The 23838-nt window shown below is 33.7% G+C and overlaps 2 protein-coding genes and 1 pseudogene across 2 annotated transcripts; 1 reads left to right on the plus strand and 2 right to left on the minus strand.

Moving 5' to 3' along the window:
* Positions 1–1540: 1540 nt before the first annotated feature.
* LOC145642042 (scarecrow-like protein 23 pseudogene) lies at positions 1541–2812 on the minus strand (annotated as a pseudogene).
* A 74-nt stretch (positions 2813–2886) lies between these two features.
* LOC145642043 (uncharacterized) lies at positions 2887–7358 on the plus strand. The gene is made up of 2 exons (XM_081693113.1): positions 2887–4002; positions 7009–7358. Exon 1 carries the CDS (start codon positions 3421–3423, stop codon positions 4000–4002), a length of 582 nt encoding a protein of 193 aa, XP_081549239.1. The 5' UTR covers positions 2887–3420; the 3' UTR covers positions 7009–7358.
* Positions 7359–13382: 6024 nt separating this feature from the next.
* LOC145642044 (aminopeptidase M1-like) lies at positions 13383–21784 on the minus strand. The gene is made up of 19 exons (XM_081693114.1): positions 21496–21784; positions 21250–21395; positions 20854–20956; positions 20225–20411; positions 20037–20130; positions 19781–19934; positions 19571–19675; positions 19351–19467; positions 19151–19264; positions 18397–18579; positions 17802–18057; positions 17590–17711; positions 17418–17515; positions 16000–16177; positions 14673–14787; positions 14512–14579; positions 14355–14429; positions 13996–14073; positions 13383–13885 (listed from the first exon to the last, which is right to left on the minus strand). The coding sequence occupies exons 1-19, from the start codon at positions 21724–21726 to the stop codon at positions 13703–13705; spliced, it is 2607 nt and encodes an 868-aa protein (XP_081549240.1). The 5' UTR covers positions 21727–21784; the 3' UTR covers positions 13383–13702.
* Between the last annotated feature and the right edge of the window lie 2054 nt (positions 21785–23838).

Here is a 23838-nt window from a genome sequence, read left to right on the forward strand (position 1 = left end):
TTTTTCTAAATTTTATTTTAATTGGTTTGAAATTTGAATAAAGAAGTTTTTAGCTTTCAAAATTATTTGTTTTTGTTGTCCACACGATTTGCAATTTTGTCATTTATAATTCAAATAATAAAACCTTATAATGGAGCCACACAAGTAACAATAGATTCAGTAAGACAATAATCTCAACACTCGGCATTTTTTTTTATTATTATTATTATTATTTTTTTTTGAGGAAAACGGTACTCGGCACTTACATGACTACGGACTAGATGTGATGTAGCAGGATTTGCTTGTCATCCAAAATCTTATTGCACTATTTTTTCTTTTTCGGAAATTTATTTAATATACGACTTGGTTTTCTTTAGCATGGAAAAAGAAAATATCGGCATGAATTAAGTTCAGTTCATATAACCTCATATGATTTCTCTTAGAGGAAACACACTACACATCCTTATGAAAAAGCTTTTGTTTTCTTAAATGAATTTGCATGAAATATGAAAATTTGGAAGATACGTGATGCTCCAATAAAGTATTCAAAGAGTATTCATGTGAGAAATATGATAAAGTACCCCTCCTTAACTTAAGCTAAGGAATGTTGCTACTACGCTATCATCCAACAAGCATCCAAATAGATGCATAGCAAAAGAAGCCAAGTAAGGCAAAAATGGTCCATATTAAAAGCATATACTTTGGTGGTGGTAGATGGAGAAGTTCCGCCATTTTGAAAGCCACATCCGATCATACAAATGTACGATTTTCAAATAACATATGAATTATAGGTCGATTATCACATTAGCTAGATCAAATTCGGGTCATGTACTAATGATGATGCCTTTTATAAACAAACTTTGTTATTCCGCATTTGGACTTAACATCAACATGCATGTGTACAACAATTTTGACACACCGAAAATAAGTTTATTGAGTCGATCTCAAGTTAGATCAAGATTCACCGGTTCTAGTCTAGATAAAAATAGCTAAGAGTAAAAACATGAAATACCCTTGAAACAAAAATCACTATATGTTGTAGATAGATTTGTAGTCTTCAATCTTCATTATTAGATGACAGTTCAAGTACACCCCCACATTCCCAGTTTCCCACTATGCATGTACACATTCAAACAATACAATTCAATCGTACAGATAATCATATCCAAATAAAAAGCATGTTTCATTTGAGTTTTCCTAGATTACAACTATTGTAAAGAACGAGAAAGAATCTCCAATAAGAACATCACAATAATGGCAGACAGCTAAATCAGAAATTGTTCACAAAATGTGTAATCAATACTATTTGGAAGAATCAATAATGTGGCTTTATTACAAACAAACAATGATTACTAGAATTAGTCTAAGTGTGTGACCATACCAATTCTTCTAGAGTCATACACATATAGAACTATAGAAGTAGCCAAATTGGCCCCCTGTGTTTTGAGCTGAGAAAAAGAAAACAGTTTAACTCGAGTTCGTGGTGAATGTAGGCCAACGAGCTAACAAGGTCTAGTTAGCCCCGATATATAACTATTGAGAGTCAATGTATGATACATAAGTTACCAATAAAGAAAAAAACGTGAGTTTGTAAAATCACTATTTTACCTTTGAATATTTATCTCCAAGATGCTTCTCATACGAAGAAAATACAATTAAATTCAAACCAAGCTTGAAAAGTGTTACTAACTTTTGATCACAAACTTTTTTAATAGGAGTACTAAAAAAAGAATCCAATTTCTCAAAAAGTAACATGTACCTTTCCTTTACTTCACCCCTCAATTATTGTCGAAAGATTTACACAAACTTTTGATCATCTTTTACTTTATGTACTTCTTCTCTATCACCCAATATTCATCCGATCCAATAATGCATAATCGTTCCAAACTTCCAATCAAACTTTGTAATATGAAAATATAATCATACTCTAATTCCTCATAATATTACTATTATTAGTAACACAACTATAATTAGAAGGCTGCCAAGCTGAGGCAGTAAGCAAAGGCATACCCTTCCACCCTAACGTTTCTATAAACCTCTCCAAAAACGACCCCGTTTCGAAAATTTCAATGTTTTGAGTGACCATTGTAACCAACTTAGGCTTTACTATACTCAATAACCTCAACATTCCAAAATTAGACCCAATCATATCATACAAATTATGATGCATACAATGCACCACCGTAGCCTCGTTCGCTCTCAAATCAATTCGGGTCAACTCTAGCTCAGACATGTCCCCGAACTTACCCTCAATTGGGTTAAACTTAAAGGGCAACCCGAGCGAGGCGGCGAACTCAGCGAGGCGAGAGCCAGTCTGATTGAGCAACTCCGAAGAAGGACCAAACCCAGTGAGTCTTACGGAGCTAACCTTCTTAGAACGAGAGGCTAGGATGTGGAACAATCCAGGCCATTGAAGACCCTGCATAACATCAAGATCAATAATGTGTACTCGATCGTATCCATGAACGGACTCAAAGATGGCTTGATTAGCGGTAAAATGGGAGAATTTCACAAAGGGTGCGAGAGAGTTAAACGTTTGTAAAGCGGAATGAAAGGATTTAAGTTGGGAAGACAAAGTGATGGATTTGATAAGGGGGTGAGGTGGAGGAGAGAGAAAATGGAGGAGGAGACGAGAGTGGAGAGAGTGAGCGAAGAATGCCGCGATACGGTCGGCGGGAGAGGCGGCGAAAGGGGAGGAGAGGTGGAAGATTTCGGGGAGGAGATCGGTGGCGGAGGCGGTGTTGTTGGCGGAGATGAGATGGGCGCATTTGAGGAGGAGGGAGAGGAGGTGGAGGGAGGGGGAGGAGGAGTTTGGTGGGGTGAGTGTGAGCATGATGATGATGAGGGGGATTTTATTTGAGTGAGGAGTAATGGCATGATTGGTACTCCCTCCGTCCCTAAATTACATTCCTCCTTTCTATTTTGGGTATTCCAAAATTACATTCTCCCTTTCTATTTTTAGTAAGTTTTTTTTTTTTTCTAAATAACCCAAATATACTCTCTTTTTCTGATATACTATTAATGAATATGTTATGTTTTCCAAAATTAATCTACTGCTTCTTTCTCTCTCCACTTGTTTTTCTGGGTTCTTCCACCAAGCTCTCTCTCTCCTCTCTTCTTCATCCGTCACTCTATCTCCTTCATTTTCATGGTTTCTTTGCTTCAAATCTTACGAAATTAACATGAATCCATCTGAAAAAGTCCCCTCTACAAAAGCCCCTTATTAATTTTACGCAATTTGCTTTGCTTTTTCGTAGATCTGAACTTGAATGAGTGGTTGTTCATTTTCTCTCTCCTAAAAAACCACCAGATCTAGTGTGAGCTTGTTCAATTGCTGATTTTCGACTCAATCCCTAGATTATTTAGAGGTAATTTTCGACAATCTTTAGCAAATTCTTTTCAAAAAATTTTCAGCCCTTCTCCTTATTTTTTGGCGACATAATGTCTAAGAATTCGAGTACTTCTCTTCCAAAACAACCAAATCCTCCAGTTTGGGATGAAAGGTTTGGTCCAGATCCTGAAATTTTGTTTCGTTTCAACAGTGAGGAGGATGGTGGGGATGATCTGCCTTACGAGTGCTCGGATCCTCGCTGTCACTGTCCGATGGACTGCAATGGAGAGCATTCTTACAGCTTAGATGTGTGGAGGAGTCGCTATGGTCGTTACCTCTACACTAGGGAAGAATACGAGTATTTTGGGTGGTCTTTTGGTGACGGTGGTGGTAAAACCCTAAGTGGTGAGGAGGTGACATCTAAATTGGGTGAGAAAAAAATAGATGTTGAAGTTAACTCCTCTACTGTTACTGAGAAAAAGTCCCCTGATGTTGAAAAAAAATTCCCTCTTGATGACAAAAAGTCCCCTGTTTCTGGTTATGTTAGTAACTCAAGCAATACTGTGTCACCTTCATCTCCAGTTCCTAATCACATCGTGGGCTATGTGAGTAACTCCAGCAACACTAATTCACCTTCAGACGACGGTAATGTTGGCGGCTACGTAAGTGATTCATGTGAATCACATAGCTAAGTATTCTTCCTCCCTATAAATCTCATTATTAACGCATTCTTTATTAGGTTAGATGTTGATGGTGTATGCCAGCAAGTGTGATCTCTTGCTGGCCCGGGGAATTATGTGTGCTTGGTTGAGGAGAATTGTGTTTAGCAGCATGTTAGGACTGATGTTTTATTTTTATTTTTGTTGATTTTGTTGAACATTATTTTAATTTATGTTGTGTGAAATATGCTATTACCTTATTTGCTTATGATGATGAGGTGCCTATGGTTTGATTTGTTTGATTAATTAGATTATGTGATAATGCTATTACTAAGTTGGATATGTGTTTGATGATGCTATGATTTGAAATTCTGTTGATGCTATGGTTTGATGATATGATTTCTGATGATTTGAATTTGGCTAAGTAATTGCTGATTTCAGTCTTTAAGTCCTACATTTGACTTGGTAAATGATGTCTTATTGATAAATTTTCGGTGTAGTACTTTATAAGATTATGCTATGTGACTCTTATTGTTTGATTAATTAGATTATGTGATAATGCTGTTACTAAGTTGGATATGTTTTTGATGATGCTACGATTTGAAATTCTGATGATGCTATGGTTTGATGATATGATTTCTGATGATTTGAAATTGGTTATGTTGTGTTTGATTAATTAGATTATTTGATAATGCTATTAGTAAGTTGGAATTGGTTTTGATGATGCTATGGTTTGCTATTGTTTCTGATCATGTGCTTGTGATATGAGTGAGTTGGGTTTTTTTGTTTCTTGTTTCCAACAATGATGAGACTCCGTAAAAATGAGATTACATATGCGAAAACGTGTCATTATTTTTTGCCATTAGATTCCACCTTCACATATGGGTGTTGAGACTTTTAGGCAGCTAATTTTGTGCTACGTTTGTGTATATGATCAATGATAATTGGGGACTTCTGAGATGAAAATTTATTTGTACATTTTGATGCATATGTGATGCCATGTGTTGGTTTTTTTGTTTCTTGTTTTCATCAATGATGAGACTCCGTAAAAATGAGATTACATACGCAAAAACGTGTCATTTTTTTTTGCCATTAGATTCCACCTTCACATATGGGTGTTGAGACTTTTAGGCAGCTAATTATGTGCTACGTTTGTGTATATAATCAATGATTATTGGGGACTTCTGAGATGAAAACAAAAGCTTATACTTTGCCTTTAAAAAAAAAAAACAGTGCACCATTGATTTATATATGATGACATAAACGTTTCATTGCATTGAGTCATTAATATAGTTACAAAAAGTTAAAATCTGATAGCATCACATTACTTTTTCTTTGATGTGCCGGCCTCATGGTCATTGTTGCAAATTGGAGTGCCATACTTTGAAAAACCTTGTGACTCTAGAAATTCTTCATTGTTTATTAATGACACCCAATGATGTAGTTCTTCAGTGTACTCACTGTAGTCGAACCACCTTAAATCCATGTTATCTGCTTCTTCTTCATGAATTTCTGTGTTGTATTCTGCCTGAATACCTGCAACTGTTTCTGGTGGTAGTTGATGCTCTGATTGTGTTATGTTTTCTGTTTCTTCATCTGGTTCTTCAAAAGTTGGATCACCCACATCCCCATAAACTGCCTCCCATGCCTTCAAAACAGCCCATGATGGCGCATCCATTCGCTCCTGTAACTTGCCTTCCCTTAACAGTTTTTCTTTATTAATGTGAGGCACGGTGAAGTCATTGCCACCTCCAACCTTGAGTATCTCATTCATGACTGTTTGCAAAGTACACCACACAAAACATAGTGTTTGTGGCTCAATCTCATAATATGCAGCTTTAACGGCCTTGAGTAGCTCATCAATGTCTTTTGGCATTTTTTTGTGTTGCAATGATTGTATGCTTCTGAAAAATCCCAAATCTAATATGTTAAGATCAGGGCTGTTTGGTGGTTGTTGTACCAAAATGAATGTGAAATCATCTTGTTTGTAGACTTGTTGCCACTCGGGATCATCTTGATTAATGTGTGTTCTGCAATTATCTTGTTGAATGTAAATAATCTTTGGCTGCCCATCATTTGGCCAATTTGCTTTTATTGCTGGTACAATTTGATCTATGAGCATCCGTCTTGTAGTTTCTTTTGTGATCGATTCAATGATTTTGGTGACCATAGTCCCCTTCTCCCTGTTTTTTGAGTTTCGCTTGGCTGGTTCTTGCTTTGTGAATGGGAATATTCCATGTCTTCCATCAAAATAGCAGTCCCCATTTTCATCAAACCTTGGCCTTGAAGTTGCTGCCATGAACATCGCCTTTGGTATTCTTGTGCTAGATTTTGCTGCCCTATGTTTGCCCCTTTCAGACTTTGACAAGTAATACCTCTGACTTTTTCTTGTTAAGTTGAACCATTTTTCATCTATATGAACAAAATCGTACATCGGAAAATATTTGTTCTTTGTCCAAGCTGTTGATCCCATCAACAACCCTAGGACCCACTGCAATCTTGCCAATTTGTTAGCTTCTGTCATTTTTGGCTTTAAGGCATTAGTGTGTGCCTTCAACTCCCCTCTTTGGATCATTCTAAACACTGTGCTTTTAGAGACGTTCAGCATGTGTGCCAAATCTCTAATGCATGACCTCTGACCAATGCTCAACTTTGTTACGTCTTCTTCTTGAATTTGGATCCTTTTCCTTCCTGCCATGTAGTACTTTGGGACTGGATTGTAACCTCCAATTTCAGCTTTCTGTTTTTTTGCATCATGCCATATTTGACTGACAGACCTGTTGCATATGTTGAACTTTGCTGCTGCTGCTGTTATTGCTCCTTTGTGTGGTTTGTCCCCTTTAATATTTTTCATGAGATACATGAGGACATTAAACCTCCCTTCAGTGCTGAGCCGATTGGCCTTTTTTCTTTGCCTTTGTGGAGCTTGTTCTTGCTGCTCATTCATTTGGACTTGTTGTTGCTGACCATTCATTTGGACTTGTTGTTGCTGCCTATTCATATGGACATTAACATGAACCTCATCATGCTCTGAATCAGACACTTCTACTATTTCTGGCTGCGTGTTTAAGTCGAAGAAAAGTCCCCTAATACCCCCACCAATGTTAGCTTCAGCAGGTCCATCTTCGTCTGGCGGCATGTTCAAATCGATTCCCGAAGGCATGGCTCAATTTGGCAATGATGCGAAAAAGTCCCCTATTTTCTCTGTTTTTTTTTTGGGTGAACAATGCTGTAAACTTAAATTATGAACAGTAATTATGGTGGAATTTTTTTGGCTTCTTTTGTTTATATACTCAGCCAGAATCGTAGAATTGTGTAAAATGGAGGGAAACTGAAATTTTCAGTCATCCTTTAATTTTGTCAGAATCCATGTGCCAAATTTCATTGAATGTGATTGGTTGAAAATTTTAAATTAATAGCATGTGATTGACCCTTTTTTTTTCAAGGGATTGATGACATGTCATGCATTATCACATTCTCTTTTTGTTTTACTCAAGGACATTATTTAATGTCTTGTACTTCCCATGACATTATCTAATCATTGCAACTTTGTCTTACTCCCTCCTCCTTAATTCCCGTGTAAATTACCAAACAGGAATGTAATTTAGGGACGGAGGGAGTAAAGAGTTGAGAAAGAGAATGGTGTTTATTAGGAATAATAAGGAGGTGGCTTTTTGGAATTTGGAGAGGAGAATTGACTATACTAGAGGTAGAGACAAGATTACTCTGTTTTCATTTGGACTTTGAGTGGTGTTTTTCTACAACAAGAATATTTACGCTGGTTTAGAGCAAGTTTAGTCCCAAGTCTTAAGACTTGGATGTGACATTGTTTTTGGTGGTTCCCATTGAAAATGATGTCATCAAATTCTTGTTAAGACTCACTAAGACTTGCACAAATTTATCACTTTAGCCCTAAGACTTAAATATTTGACATATTATATGTAGAAAAGTGTTAAAAAAAAAAGTGAAGTGGGTGAAGTGGGTCCCAATCTCAAGTCTTAAGAGCAAAGCCAATGGTTGCCCATTTAAGGTGGGCATCAAGAGAGAGAAAGAAAAAAAATATTTAAAAATTCAAAAGATGATACTTTAGGAGAGAGAAATCTAATGACCAGGTCATGGCCATGACCATTGGCAAAGGGTATGAGTGGAGTATATTTTTTTATTATTATTTTCTTAGTTAGTGATGAATATTATGATCATAAAAAATTAGAGGGCAACCAATGGGTATATGTGGGCATAATTGGGCAAATAATTGGGCATAGATGAGATGGAAGAGAGAGATATTAATAAAAAAGTTGATGACCACCATTGATTTGGGCAACCATTGGCTTTGCTCTAAGTTGAGTCTTGAAATTTCAAGACTCGACTTGAGACTTGCTTGAGATTTTTGAAGAAAAATGGGAAAAGTCTTCAGTATAAATCTTAAGACTTGGGGCTAAACTTGCTCTTAGTACCCCCTCCGATTTTAAATACTTGTTCCATTTCTCTTGGACACGAATGCCGATGTTAATTTTTGATTAATAATATTTTTAATTATCAATAAGTATAAATTCTAACAATTGAAAGTTAATAATTTATTTATTGAGACAATTTCAATATTTTTTCTTATGTGTAAATCATAAACATTAGTCAAAGTAGGATGAATGAATAGGGTAAAAAATAGAAATGGAGCAAGTATTTAAAAACGGAGGGAGTATCAACTTTTATTACTCCCTCTATTTTATTTTTTATTTTTTTTAATTTGGAAATTTTAGTTATTTGAATTACTTGTATGTATTTTGCAAATTCTAGCTACTACGTATTTTTTTAAAAAAAAAAATTGCAAATTGCATCCCAAAAGTGCTACATGCTAGTCTGCTACTTCTTCCGTTTTTAAATATTTGCTCTATTTCTCCATGCGCGGTGTTTTAGGAGAAATTGGAAAAAGTAATAAAATATGAAGGTAATAGGATTGGTGGAAGAATAAAAAATTGTAAAAAACCAAAAGTAGAGGAGAAAATTGAAAGAGAGAGCATATGGAATATTATTGTTGGGTTCACTTATTGGGAGAAATTAATTAAATATTGTAAAGCTTTCCAAATAATGAAATAGAGCAAGTATTTAAAAACGGCCGGAAAAAAAAAAAAAAAAAAAAAAGTGGAGCCAAAATTTAAAAATGGCCGGAAAAAAAGTGGAGCAAGTATTTAATAAAAAGGCCAATTCTTTATCCTTTCTTAGATACACATATAATCACTAAATGTTCAAATTTAACTCTACAAATCCCACAGTCAAAACTTTGTTAATTTTCATTTTTCAACTTCTTTATTTAAGTAAGCCGGAGAACAAGACACCCATTTATACATTCTAGCCGATATTACTGATATATGTTTATACCAAATTATCTTATTAACAAGATACTTCAATCTTAACTAATGGGATGAAATTGTACAGTTATTTACCCCCAAAAAAATACAAGTAATTCATTTTTGTAAATGACATTGTGTTTTTTTTTTTTAAAAAAAAAAACAAATTTTTAATGACAAAATGCCTTACTATTATATTTTTTGTTTTTAGTTTTTGAATAAAATTAAAATAGAAAAAAAAAACCAAATTAATTGTGTAAAAAAAAAAAAAAAAAAAAAAAAAACCAAACTAAGAAACTTTTTTCATTCGTCAAAAAAAAAAACCCTTTTTCTATCGTCCAAAATTTTGATCTTTCTCTTTCCACCACCTAAGTTCTTCCACTAGCTCACTACCTTAGTTCTTCCACTGTTTCAGTCTCATTTCAATCTTCTCAATCTTCAAAACTAATCTATTCTTCTTTTACTGCTAAGAATTTGCATTGCTCTCTCAAAGCTTCTCGAATCTGCATGTGCTGCTAACTATTTGCTCGTGAGATTTTCAATATTCTACGGTATGGCACCTAAACCTAGATTAGTTGATCTTTGTCAGAAAAATCTTGAAACACCTTATAAATCTGAACATAATATAGAATTTGACACTGATTCAATTTTTAATAATATAGTATTTCAATTATTCTTAAAATTAAAGTTGATTTTTGCAAGAGATATATGGATGTGGTTTATTTTTTGAGATTGCGGCTAACGGATGATGGAAACGTTGTCTATATAGAAAATATTCTAAATTTAGGTGTGGAGAACCTCATGGCTACTCTAATGGATATTTTATGATTGTAAATGTTTTTCCTAAGAAAAAAACTGAGCTTAATCTTTTGATATTTAAGCCCAATTTGTATAAACTTGTTGTATGTGTAGAAAATTATTGGTAGTATACTAACGATTTTCATATTCCTACCAAATTGAACTTTTCGAAATGGAATTTAATTGACTATAATAGTAGGTACAACAAAGTTCCTGAACAGTTCAATTTTAACATTCTAAATAGTTGTATATGAGATTAGGTAAATAATAAAGAAGTCTATGAAAATAAGTAAAAAATTGTTTTAAAAAAAAAGAAAACTATGCGTTTTCTTCAGTGAAACTACAAGATGTGATGAAATTGTTTATAAAATAGTTCCAGTAATGAAAAATTAACCAAATATGATTATGCACAATAATTAAAAAAAATGGGTTATTTCAAAGTTGCACGTAACATTTAAAGAAGCTAGTATTAGTTATTATACGATATGCAATATAATATACAATATATACACATATTTTTATATAATTTGTTAATTATAAATTTATTTTAATATAATTTGTTTTTTGCAACGTTTTATATTTTATTAACTAATTTATACTGCAATAAAAGATTTTTGTTTGGTTTTTTTTTTTTTAATCATCTAAATTTATCTCAAAATACTTTAACAAGTTTGGCGAATATATCTTCAATTTTAACATTGTTTCCCTCTTTAATAATCTACTATTAAAATGGAACAAGATGAATTCTTGATAATAGGAACAAATTGGCATAATATTTCATCAAAACGAGTCAGTTCACAGAAAAATACACACAATTTCTTAAACGAATATTCGGTTTTTTTTTTTATAGGTTATTGATCGTTTGTAAAATCCAAAATACAACCTTTCAACATCTCAAAACTGAATTATATCGGAAAAATATGATACCCAAGCAAATCATTATTTACACAATTAAAAATAGTATACTTGCAGAAATATTAAACAATATCACCATTTTTTTAGCAATGTTGCAAGTTAATATTACTTTGGCTTATAAGTAATTTCCCCAATAAATACATCAACTATCACAAACAACTCACTATAATCACATGATTCCCCATATCTAAATTCGGATAATATTCTATCTAAACAAAACTTTCAACCATTATTTAAAACAACATACCTTAAGAAATGAATAAGAGCAATGTAATTCTTGAAAAAATCAATATCAATCTCAATCATAATTAATGTTCTATTATTATCCAAAGGTTATTCCAAAGTTGGACATAACGTTTAACGGAGGTAGTATTAGTTATTATATGATATGCAATATAATATACCATATTTTATATAATTTGTTAATTTAAAAATTTATTTTAATATAATTTGTTTCAAGTAACGTTTTATGTTTTATTAACTAATTTATATCATAATGAGAGATTTTTGTTTGGCTCTCTCTATTTTTTTTTTCATCATCTAATTTTGTTCAAAAGACTAATATACTTCTTGAAAAAATCGACTTTAAATATTTGTTCCATTTCTCTTGAATTTTTTGGCTAAACTTGCTCTTAGTACCCCCTCCGAATACTTCTTAGGAGATAACACTAATATACTTCTTGAAAAAATCGACATCAATTTCAAGATTGATAGAAATTCTACTGTTTTCACAAACTGAATTAGGATCAAAGTCCTTCAATTTTTTATCGTTTTTACTCGATTTTTCTAGAATTTTCGGACTAACCTTTGGATTAATTGGCTTAGGAGCCATTCAGATAAAATTGATGACCTCAGTGGACGAGCAGATAGCCTCTTCAATGGGAGAATCAACTGGCGAAAATAAGAACCCTAAAATTTTAGGGAAACTTTTGTGAAATTAAAAGTGTCGATACTCGCAATATCCTTCTACTGTAGTATTAATTACCCGTATATGCGGTTTGGGGCGGGTTTACTATCCATTTTCGCAATGTTGTTTAAAAAAGTGAATTACTTGCCCATTTTTTTTTTAAAAGGAAAATTACGTGTACATTTTAATTTTGTTTAAAAAATGAATTACTTGTCCAATTTATTTATTTTTTTAAAAAAGGAAAATTACGTGTACCTTTTAAACATGTAGGGATTTGGGGAAAAAAAAAAGTGCTAATGTGGGATGTTTCCCCAAACACATCAACAATCAATCAATTATATACAGCTCACTATAATCATAAACACTCGTCCTAGAATTTTTTTTAGCTAAATGTGACCTCAAAATAGAATCTTAAAGGTTTAAATAACCCTCAAAACCTAACTAGTCCATTTTTTCAACATGCAAACCAAGGCATGCAAATCAAGATGTTTATGGTAATTAATTGTCAATGTGAACTTCAAATTGAATCTTTAGAATCAACACGAACCCCTAACAATAATTGATAAATTTTATGAAAAAATTGAAAAAAAAAATAAGGGTTTTTGTACTTAGTACCCCTGAGGTATTCACTTTTCTAAGCTATGTCCACCCATTTTTAAAATTCCACACTGTAACCCCAAGGTACCTTTAGTGTCTACGATGTAACCCCCCACTAATCCTAAAGTTAACAACGTTAACTTTTGTTAAAAAAAAAAAATAAATAAATAAAACCTCCCTCCTGCAAAACCACCCACGCACCACCAACTCTTCCCTCCTCCAAACCCACCCACCCAGCGAACCACCCACCGGACTTCACCCAAGCCACCGCACCCACCTTATGAAACGCACCCACCCTGCGAACCGCACCCAGCACAACGCACCGCCGAAACAACAACAGCAATTCGTTGCCGATTCGACCACCAAAAAGTTGATGCATGAACCCTAAAGGACGAAAAACTCCAATCCTTTACCCTTTCACCCTAAAGCACACAAATTGAGACATTTATAGTTTTTTTTTTTTTTTTTTTTTTTTTTTTGCCCAATTTTACCTCAATTTGGATCTTTTAGAGTTTTAGGGTCAAACTAAGCTATTTTCTCAGTGCATAAATTGAGATAGAGTTTCAAACACACAAATCGAGAAATTTCTAAATCTTTTTCCAACTTTGGCCTTAAATTGGATGTTTAAGGGCTAAAATGACTCAAAATCTTAAACAAGTCATTCTAATAATGCAAATCGAGATAATTTCAAGAAACGCAAATTGAGACATTAATTATAATGGAAGTTAAGATTAATTGGTTAGATAATGGTTAACGGACATATTACGCAACTAATCATCTAACAAGAGCGAGGTCATGCTAGCATGTCTTGTTTTGTATAGATTATTGATTGATTGGTAATTGAGAAGAAAAAATTGAGGAAAAGTAGCTTTAAATTTTAATTAAAATGAAATGCTAACCATTAAAAACACTATTTATTTTTAATCACTTTAAGCTAAAGAAGCTCAACTTATACTAATATTTTTTTTAAAAAAAAAAAGTTAGACAAACACAAACCATGTTGGTCAAACAAACTCGGACTAGTAAATAAACTTATACTAATACAGGACCCCCAATGATCAAGCCATGGTCAAACAAGCTCGAACCCGTATGTTTCAATTACAATTTTATTCTTGGGGTACCTTCCACCACTCCACCTGTTCCTTTCAAGACCGGGAGGCTGGACCGGAGCTCATCAATTCCTATGTGACAGTTCCTGCACAACTTGTGCAAAGTAATTGTCATTCTGAACAGCCTGAACCCACCTTGCATTAATTTGAACTCTCTCAAGACTCTGCTTCAAGGTTCTTGCAATCGTAGGCTTCATTCGACTTGAGAAAAATTCCTCGACTTCCTTTGCCTTTTCAAGTGTGGAGAACTGTGGAATTCCAAAGTGAATACTCGTCAGCAAATAACCAAAGCAAAAATATAGCAAATGCTCTGAGTGTGCAATTCCAAATCATATAAAAGAGAAAGAAAGAGACATACTGGTGACACAATTGCACTGATAAAGCGGGTGATCAGATAACCAGAGCCCCATGTTTTTGAAATGTAATCCCAGTTATCCTGTAAGCAGCATTGGTGAAAAAAAAAATGAGCTAAACATTTGGTAAAAATAATACATACACCAACACTTTGTAACCAAAATCAGAATTTCCTTTTTTTTTTTTTTTTTTTAAAGCAACGACAATTGTGGATTGCATTATGCATGCATGACCGTTGTCTAAACTAAACGAAGCCGTTCATACATAGTCACCACTCATAAACATAATCAAAGCGATCTATCAAATATTTCACAAATACACTGATTAGGAATAAGATTTCCAGTACTGTAGTATAGGAATAACCTGAAGCCATTTCCAAGCAGTTTCACGCCCTTCCTTGCTGACTGAGAGTCCGAAAATAGCATCTTGACTTCGAACCTTCACAATTTATGTTAAAACAATCAAGATCAAGATATTGCATCATTTGGAATCAGACATCAAAAGTTTAGGTTTAGTTTACCTCAGGAGACAACAAAAAGTTGAGAACTTCAAGAACAATACTTGGGTCTGGACATGAAGCCAGTGAACCTATGTTTCCCCCATGCCAAAAAAAAAGAAAAGAGAGAAGTCAATGAGTGAACTAGGTAGCCTCAAAATTATGCAACGAGGTGATATTATTACCTATTATACGTCCCTTCTCCTGGCTCAGATCAGTCTCTTTGTATACTTTTAAAAGAGCTTCATAACCTGACTTATTTGATGCATTGACTTTCTGCATCACAGCAGTATATGTAGCCTACACAATTCACAAAACACACAACCATTATGAGATCTTGAGCTTTAAATAGTAAGGCCAGGATTGGCAAAGGACATATATGTGACAAACATGTTCTAATTTGGCCCTAAAGATCTGATTCACCAAATACCTAATATATAGCAGATGAGACACAGAGAGCTAAGTGTTCATAATACAAGGACCGGCCATAAATGCAGATGTAAGGTAGAGCTAGGAAGTCCTTTAATAAATAATGTGATTTGATATAGATATGTCAGTTGTATAACGGTGTGTCAAGAAAGAAAAACACTACTCCCTCCAATCCTATTTGTCAATCTATTTCCCAATCAGGAAGGTTAAAAAATTCTTCTAATTTGGAAATTTTCCATATATGGTTATACTATTCCATCAATTTTCCTTAATTTCTTTGGTGAATGTACAAAAATATACCACCCTTCTCCTTTCCATACAATCTCTTAAACAATTTTCCACTAAATTGAATTTCCCCATGCATCATTCCAACATTTCCAATTTTTAATCATCATTCTCTCCTTCCAATGCATCATTCCAGAATACTTTTGAAAAGTCACAGATTATTATAGAATTAGAATCCCTATTGTTTTATTAGTATCACATTGAGATTCACTTTCCCTAATATACTCTTCGATTACAAATGGAAGGAACAAATAGGATTGGCACAGTGCTCATTTGCTTACTGGTTTTTCTTTACTTTATGGCAACTATTGGGTCGATTATACAAACTACTGAATGATATAGGGCTTAATGACCTCTAATGGACTTAGAGTGTGTTTTATTCAGCCGATTTTCACATACTTGGACTATCCTAACTGTAAATTGAGCATGGGTAGCCCTTATTTCCTCTTGTAGTTTCACTTATAATTTTATTCCAATGCTTTATCTTTGGTAGCACAGTTGTCAGATCAGGGTAAAAAGTAGATATAGGTTTCCATGGGCTTCACTTCTTTTCACCAATGTAACCCTAAGTTTGCCACAGTTTTTGGTCTTGTGCATTCTCCCTCCCGTCCAGAATTTGCTTTTTTACCCAAAAATATATACTCAGATGAAGTGATGAAAAAGTAAACAATCATAAAGCATCTTTTTATAAAATCATGTAAATGTGTTATTTCAAGCATTGGACGAGAGAGAGAGAGAGAGAGAGAGAGAGAGAATTATGGATACATACAAAGAAGTCAATTTTATGAGATAAAATACCTTTCTTGCATCAGGTGGTAGAAGCGGTGAATCCCTGTCAGCACAGAATGCATCAAAGCGCCTAATGGCTTCATTCAGGGTACTTTCATGCCCAAGCTCAGCAAGCACAGTTAGTAGCTCCCCTCTCAACATAGCATCCAAGTGGCTCTCACCTGACTTGGGCTCCCAGCCAAGTTTCCTACAATTTTTTATTTATTTTCTTAATATAGAATAATCAAGAAGAAAATAAGCAAAGCCACAATGGCAAAGGCAGAGTCAAAATCAAACTGCCATTAGTTCCCAAGCATTGGCAAGTTGACTAACAGTAACAACTAACAAGCATGGCACAAGACATATAAACAGAAAAAGATAAAGTTACAAACTAACAACTTCATATCTCAACGCATAATACCCCACAGGCCCACACATGCCGAAAAAAATCTTAGCAACATAGTAAATATTTTTACATTTAAAATAAAATTTAAAAAAAAAATAAAATAAAAACTTCACCATGGTTGCTCCACGCGACCACGCCTCCACCTATAGGCTATGCTCAAAAAGCAGCATATTTGTGACAGAGCATCAGGGCTCAGGCGGACAAATATTTCTCACTCTAAAAGCTACATATTTGGTGATAAACCTCTAGGGCTCAGTGCGCACAAAAAATCTCACTCTAATATTCTAAATGCTACATATTGAAATCAAACTTCAAGTCTGAAGTTATTGTCCATAAATCCTAGAGATATCAAACACAAGAAGGAACTTTAGCATCTGTGTGTAAATCATCCCAGTGTTTGTTGCTACAAGGTAGCCTAATTAACTAATGCTCAAAGAAATATTTTTTCCCCTCTTTACTACTAGATAATACCAATGTCTACTACTCTTCTACAATTTCGTCATCCATTTAACATAGTTGTTTATTTTAGTTAATCTCTCTGTTTTATTTTCCTTTTTCTTAGCTAACATAGATCCTTGAAGTATTATATTCCAAAAGCATTGAAATGACTAAAGATTCTAAATAGGACAATCAATTAAAAACAGAGGGAGTGTAAAGTTTTCCAAATAATTACACTGATAAGTCAAAACTCTACTTGCTTATGCATCATTTAAATCCTCCGGTTCCAACATTTATAATTCTTTACCTTCTAGATCTCTCACATATCAGAAAAGAGGCAAGACTATCTCTAAGAACTTCTCGTAGAATCAATTTTAGGGAAGAATGAGCCAGAAGAGCAATTTAAGGTCACCAGCTAGGACTGTTTACATCCTTAATCCTAAGACAAATATATTATAACCTATAGAAAAACAAATGGATAGCACAAAACAGATACAGCTTGATTAAATAGCTCCAACCAAATGCATAAGATTGTCATAAATGTAACAGTTGTTACCTGCATAAATAAATATACTCATTTTGATCTCATATAAAAGACACTAACCTTGCTGGATACTCAAAAAGGTTGATGAAGAACTTTCTGAGGTTATCAACTAATTCAGGTGTAGCATCAGCAACTATTCTCATAACTTTGTAGCTTATCTAAGGAAACAGAAATACAAAATAAGGGTTTTGCACAATTGAGTTGCTTCAATCACAAATGACTGTGAACTTACATTTATTAAATTGGAAAGAACAGTATATTCAGTTTCCTCTCTGAATGATGCAATCAAAGTCAACAAAGTTATCAGAGATTGCTGACCACTCATACACAGGGCAAACAAGTCATCCAAAACACCTGTTGGCAAGAATTTAAATGTCAAACATTGCAAAATTACTTCATTACTAGAAATGGCAAAATCAGGCCAGAATTATAACAATATCATACCAAATCTATCTGTTGCAGACAATTGGCCACTCTCTATAGCATGTCGAAGCTTAGCTCCAAGTTCTTCATCATATTTCACTCTATAAAACCCTGTTTGGTCTACATTAAGCTTAACCCAACCACCGTCTTTGATAACGAGACTTCCAGACTTCCCTTTCAGGAGATAACTATAACGGTTATCGTAAGATCCACAACATAAAGTGATTGGGACAATCCATTGGCTGTCACTAGGAGAACCGCTCAACAAAAAGTGTGACTGTCATCAATTGCACAATGTTAGCTCTAAAACCAATGCAAGAACAAACTACCTAATGCAAAACCTACATACTTCCTCCCATTTTATTTATAAGTGCAACATGTAGAGGTTGTACAGAGAGAGAGATAGAGAGAGACAAAAAAAGTGGTCCAATGCAATTAAAAGAGAGATAAGAAGAGAGTCAAGAGACTGTAGCAAAAAGTAGAAATGTTAACACTTATTATACAACTATTTAAAAAGAGGAAACGTTGCACTTTACAAAAAGAGGAGGAAGTATGAGGCAAACAAAGTAAATTCCAAGTGTAACACTAAAGAATTATTTAATTGCAAGCATTGCACCTGTTCTACATCCAGCTTTTGGTTTTTGACCCCCACAGAAACAACAGGATATCCTTTCTGTTGTGTCCATGAATTCATTAGTTCCTTTACCGGGTCGCCTGATACCTCCTCAAGAACAGCCCATAAGTCTTCAGTCTTTGCATTTGAGCAAGCATACTTCTTTATGTAGCATGCAAGAGCTCTCTGGTAGAAGCAATTAAGATAAACTTAAGCCAAACCATCCAACATTGAGCAACAATGAAAGTTGAAGACATATGGTAGTATAAAGGGCATATCATAATGTCTAACCAAGCAGCCATGTAAAAGAGACCAAAGAATACTTTTGATAGAACAAAACCACATTAGAAGGTCATGCAATAGCGAGGCAAAGTATAACAATCAAATCAGGTCTCTAGCAATCATAATCACAATAATAGAATGTCAGAACTACCTAACTAATATGAAATTACTCCATAGAGCATGTGAAGACAAATGATTCTTCATTTCTTCTATGCCAATTAATGCAACCCTATACTATTTTGGGGACCCTTGAGACAGTTGATGAATAAAGTAGAAATTAAAACGGTTACAAAGACAACAAAGAAGTAGAATTCAGATTCTAGAAGCATGATGGTCTGAGGCAAAACAACATAAACAACAGAAAACAAGAATTCAAAACAACATAAACATGAAGCTGATAACAACATGCAGTTCCAAAAACAAGAGAAAACAAAATAGCAAATTCAGAAATTATGTGGACACAACAGGACTGAACCTGAAATGTATCTGCACCAATATAACTTTGCAGCATCCTGATGACAGACGCGCCTTTCCTGTAACTGATGGCATCAAATATTTCATCGATTTCACTAGCATGATTAATCTCCACCTGGAAGTAAGACACAGTTTAGCATTATATGTTGAATTTCCAGACACTGTTACACCTAGAAAAGCAAACAATAAGCAAAACAAAACCTCAATAGGATGTGATTCAGAAAGACCGTCCAGCCTAAGCCCATCAGTAGTCTGGTCAAGAAATTGAGTCCAAATATTCCATTCTGGAAATATAGCATCAGCTGCTAAGTAGGACACCTGAAGACAGCCAATAATAGTTCAATATAATTAATACTAAAAAAACAATTTGTATTGCAGTATAAATAGAAAATTGCTTTGATTAGTTACAAATTTAGAATACCCATGTTGCAAATCCCTCGTTCAGCCATAAATGAGTCCACCATTCCATAGTCACGAGATTTCCAAACCATTGATGAGCCAATTCATGAGCAACTACAATAGCAACCTTAAAAGAAAAGAACTCTATCACTGAATATACAAGGGAAGTAATGCAATGAACAAGATCAAGTTATAGTGAATCAGTGATCATCCAGCTAAACAAATAAGTTACCCTTTGCTTATTAGCAGCGGCAGAGTGTTTCTCATCATACAACAATGCATTCTCACGGTATGTGACCAAACCATAGTTCTCCATGGCCCCGGCGGCAAAATCAGGAATAGCAATCATATCCAATTTGGGTAGGGCGTACGGCACATCAAAATACCTTTAAAAATGTTAAAAGGTAAATTAACACTAAAACAGAAGAAACATGGGAATATACATAGCTTGGAACCATCAAAGAAAAGAGAGAGTAGGGGCAAGTTACTTTTTATATAATTCAAGTGTCTTAACAGCGACCTCCAGAGCAAACTTCCCTTGGTCTGACTTGCCAACTTGACAATAACATCTAACTTTTATACCTTCACAATATGAAAGAAACATGGTCATATATAAAGGTCCATTGAAATGTAATTCATCAAAATCACTAGCAACAAAATGTCAGGTGTAGTATACCATCAGATGTGTGACTTTCAACAAAATCAAACGAACCCACAACTACAGCAACCAAGTATGTCGACATAATTGGTGACTCCTCAAAGTAAACTGTCTTAAGATCTCCTTCTTTCTTTTCTTCAATGACAGGCATATTAGAGAGTGCAACAAGATCTGATGGAACATCCAAGGTAATCTTGAATGTAGCCTAAACAGATGAGAGATGGATAAAGTCAGATGACAAGCCAAAGGCCACGGACACAAGTGAAAGCAAGTTACAACATGTCAAAATTGTTAAGACTTAACATGTCTGACAACTTGGTGTTCACCTACCCAATTATATCACTCTCAGTATGCAAATAACCAAAAAAAAAGTTCACAACAACATCAACAAACAATTAAACGCATTATTCAAATTGAAGGCAGTCATGGCAAAATCTAACTCCAAGTGTCAAAACAAGCTACTTTAAGGAAACTTTTTCTGATTAACCAAAGTGTCAAATAACACTAAGAATATCACAAACAATGCTTCAAATCACAACGAAAACCTAGCATAACACGTAAACATAGCAAACAGATTCAGATGGTGGTAAAACAAATCTAAGCAACCCTAATTACATCAGCACCCTAATGAAACAGAAAGAAAAAACCTTGGCAGCTGGTTCATCCCAGCACGGAAAACATCGCCGTGCATCAGCCGGTTCAAATTGAGTAACTGCCATGTTCTTCTTCTCCCCATTGATCTCGTACACACTGAGCAATTGAACATAACAACATACATAAATAAACTAAATCAAAGAATCAAAATTTAGCAGCCCAAAACAAAAACTAACAGTTCATAAGAAGCTAATGCAGTTCAATGGGTTGCCTAATTCAAAGTTCATAATAAAGGCCAACTAATCAAACACTTTCCTTGATTAACTATTTTATGATTTTTTTTTATTTTTCTTTTTGCTCTCAAAATTAAACAATCAGTAATGCAATAACAAATAATAACCCATTAAAACCATTTTTAATCAAAAAAAAAAAAAAAAAAAAAAAACCACCTTCGATAAAAGCCCTTCATTTGATCGTTTAGGGTTCCTTGAAAAGAAATATTCAAAGCCCCAATTCCAAGAGGAAGCTCTTCCGCAAATTCAACAACCAATAACTCATCTTCTTCAATCAATCCAACCCCAGAAGATCGAAATTCCTAAATTCAAAAAAAATCAAATCTTTATTAGCCCAAAAACTGAAAAATCAAATCTTTCAAAAAAAAACAAAATTAAAATGAAGTGGGATTAGATTATAACCTGAGAAGATGACTTATGATTAAAGGAAACAGAGGAAGAATCAACATTGAGATCAGCAGCATTGAGAACGAGGAGTTTAGTGGGTGAAACGACATCAACATCGATTAAAACGACACCGTCGAATTTGCAGGATTGAAGGTTGGGTTTAAGGCGGATATCGTAGCGTTTTGGGGAAGCAAATTTGGGAAGACGAGGTTTGCCTTTGAAGTCTGAGTAGGATGAAGATGCCATTGTTGTTGTTTCTTGTTTTTTTCACTTTTCTCTCTCTCTCTTCTTCAAGTCATTAACTAAGTAGTAGAACAGAGGGATTCTACGAGGTTACTTTATTTATACACTTTTAGTGAGTACAAATATTTCGTACTGTACAATTTGTTTTTGTGGAAAAAGAAAAAGAATATATTCCCTTAAAGAGTTAAAGGCTCTATATTCTTCACCTTATTCGAGTATTGTAATAGGTAAAATTATTTAGTAAAATTTAAGTTTATCAAAATAATTTTAATTCAATAAAAATATGTAACTTCAAAAAATTAATATACGTATAAATATAAAATCAATAAAAATAATCAATTAAAAAATATTTTATTTTAACAAAGTAAATTTAATTTTATATATAGTTTCTGTTTCAAAAAAAATTAAGAGTAGAGAACAAAGCCTAATTTTTGTTAATTAGTTATAAAAACTAATCAACAAATATATTTTTACTGCAAATTTGGATCATGGTCTTCTCTGTTCTCCCTATTATAATAAGTTGATTTTGGTATTAAAAAAATAAATAAAATAATAATGATGATTTAAATTCAACAAATATAATTTGATTTCAATAAAAATAATTTAAGTTAAACAAAAAAAAAGAGCCTAGAGTCATCAGACCCTTAACACTTGTGCTCTCAATTAGCACGTTATAATTAATCAAAAGACAACAGATTAATTATATGTTTTCTCTTTGTCAAAAAAAATTATATGTTTTCTCTACAAAAAAAAATGTTGAGTTTTTTAAAGAAGCTCCGGTTTCTCAATTACTCAATTAGAGAAACGATGAATGATAGTGGAAATTACGGTAAATAATACTCCCTCCGCTTTTAATTATTTGTTTCATTTCTCCATGCACGGAGTTTTAAGACAATTTGTAAAAAATAAAATAAAATATAGAGGTACGGAGTTTTAAGACAAATTTGTGAAAATAATAAAATATAGATGTATTGGGGTTAGTGGAAATGTGGAATGTAAATTGGAGGGAAGAGAATCTAAAAGTAATAAAATTAGGTCACTTGTTGAGAAAAATGAATTAAATACTATAAAAACTTTCCAAAAAAGGAAAATATAGCAAGTATTTAAAAACAGTCGCAAAAGGAAAGTGGAGCAAGTATTTAAAAACGAGAGAGCAGCAAACTTATCAATATCTTATTCTTCTTTTGTTGTTGACTCACTTTCTTCCTCTGTACCCTTCCGTGAGTTCCGTCTTCTTCAAAATCCCTTCTTCCTTTCTCATCATCAATGGCGGATGAAACCCAACACCACAATAAACACTATACCTAACAAGCCAACACCACCATCTCATTTAACAAAAACCCTAAAAAATACTCCCTCCGTCCCCGAAAGAAAGACTCATTTGGGTTGATTTCGCGGGTATTAAGAAACTTAATTTGCAAGTACAAATGTATGGGAAAACACATGTCAACAATAATTTGCAATTAACACCTAGAAAGATGGCACAAAGATCTGAAAAAATATAAGGGTAAATAGGGAGAATGAGCTACATGACAAAAATATTTGTGGATATATTTGTAATTTTGTGATTTTAATAGATGTTGGGAAAACAAATGGGTCAATTTTTTGGGACTAAATAAAATTAGCCTAAATGGATCGTTCTTACAGGGATGGAGGGAGTACATAAATTAAGAGCATGTTCCGATTTACTAAACTGAACTTATTGGGGTTGAACTGAACTGAATAAAGTTGAAATGAAACGTTTATGAGAGAAGGAATTTAGGAACTGAATAGAGCTAAAATGAATTATTTATGAAAGAAGGAAATTAGGAACTTAACTGAATTAAGCTAAATTGAACAGACCCTAAAGGCATAGTTTATCCTAATGGTAGGAGTTTATGAGCTTAACCTCCTCAGTTGATTTCCTTGACTTTATTTATTGAAGAATTCTCATGCTCCATTATTGAGTAGAGAAAATGGTGGGAAAGTAGGTTAACAATGTCTATCGATCTTCTATTTTCCTGAAATAACACAAATAACTCGACTTGTTTAGGAAAATGAAGATAAGATGGAAATTTTAAATTAGCGGTTATTAAATACCTTTTTTTTTTTTTTTTTTTTTTTTTTTTTTAACTC

Source organism: Chenopodium album, chromosome 8 (genome assembly GCF_948465745.1).
Source record: "Chenopodium album chromosome 8, dcCheAlbu1.1, whole genome shotgun sequence".
In the NCBI taxonomy this organism is placed as follows: Eukaryota; Viridiplantae; Streptophyta; class Magnoliopsida; order Caryophyllales; family Amaranthaceae; genus Chenopodium; species Chenopodium album.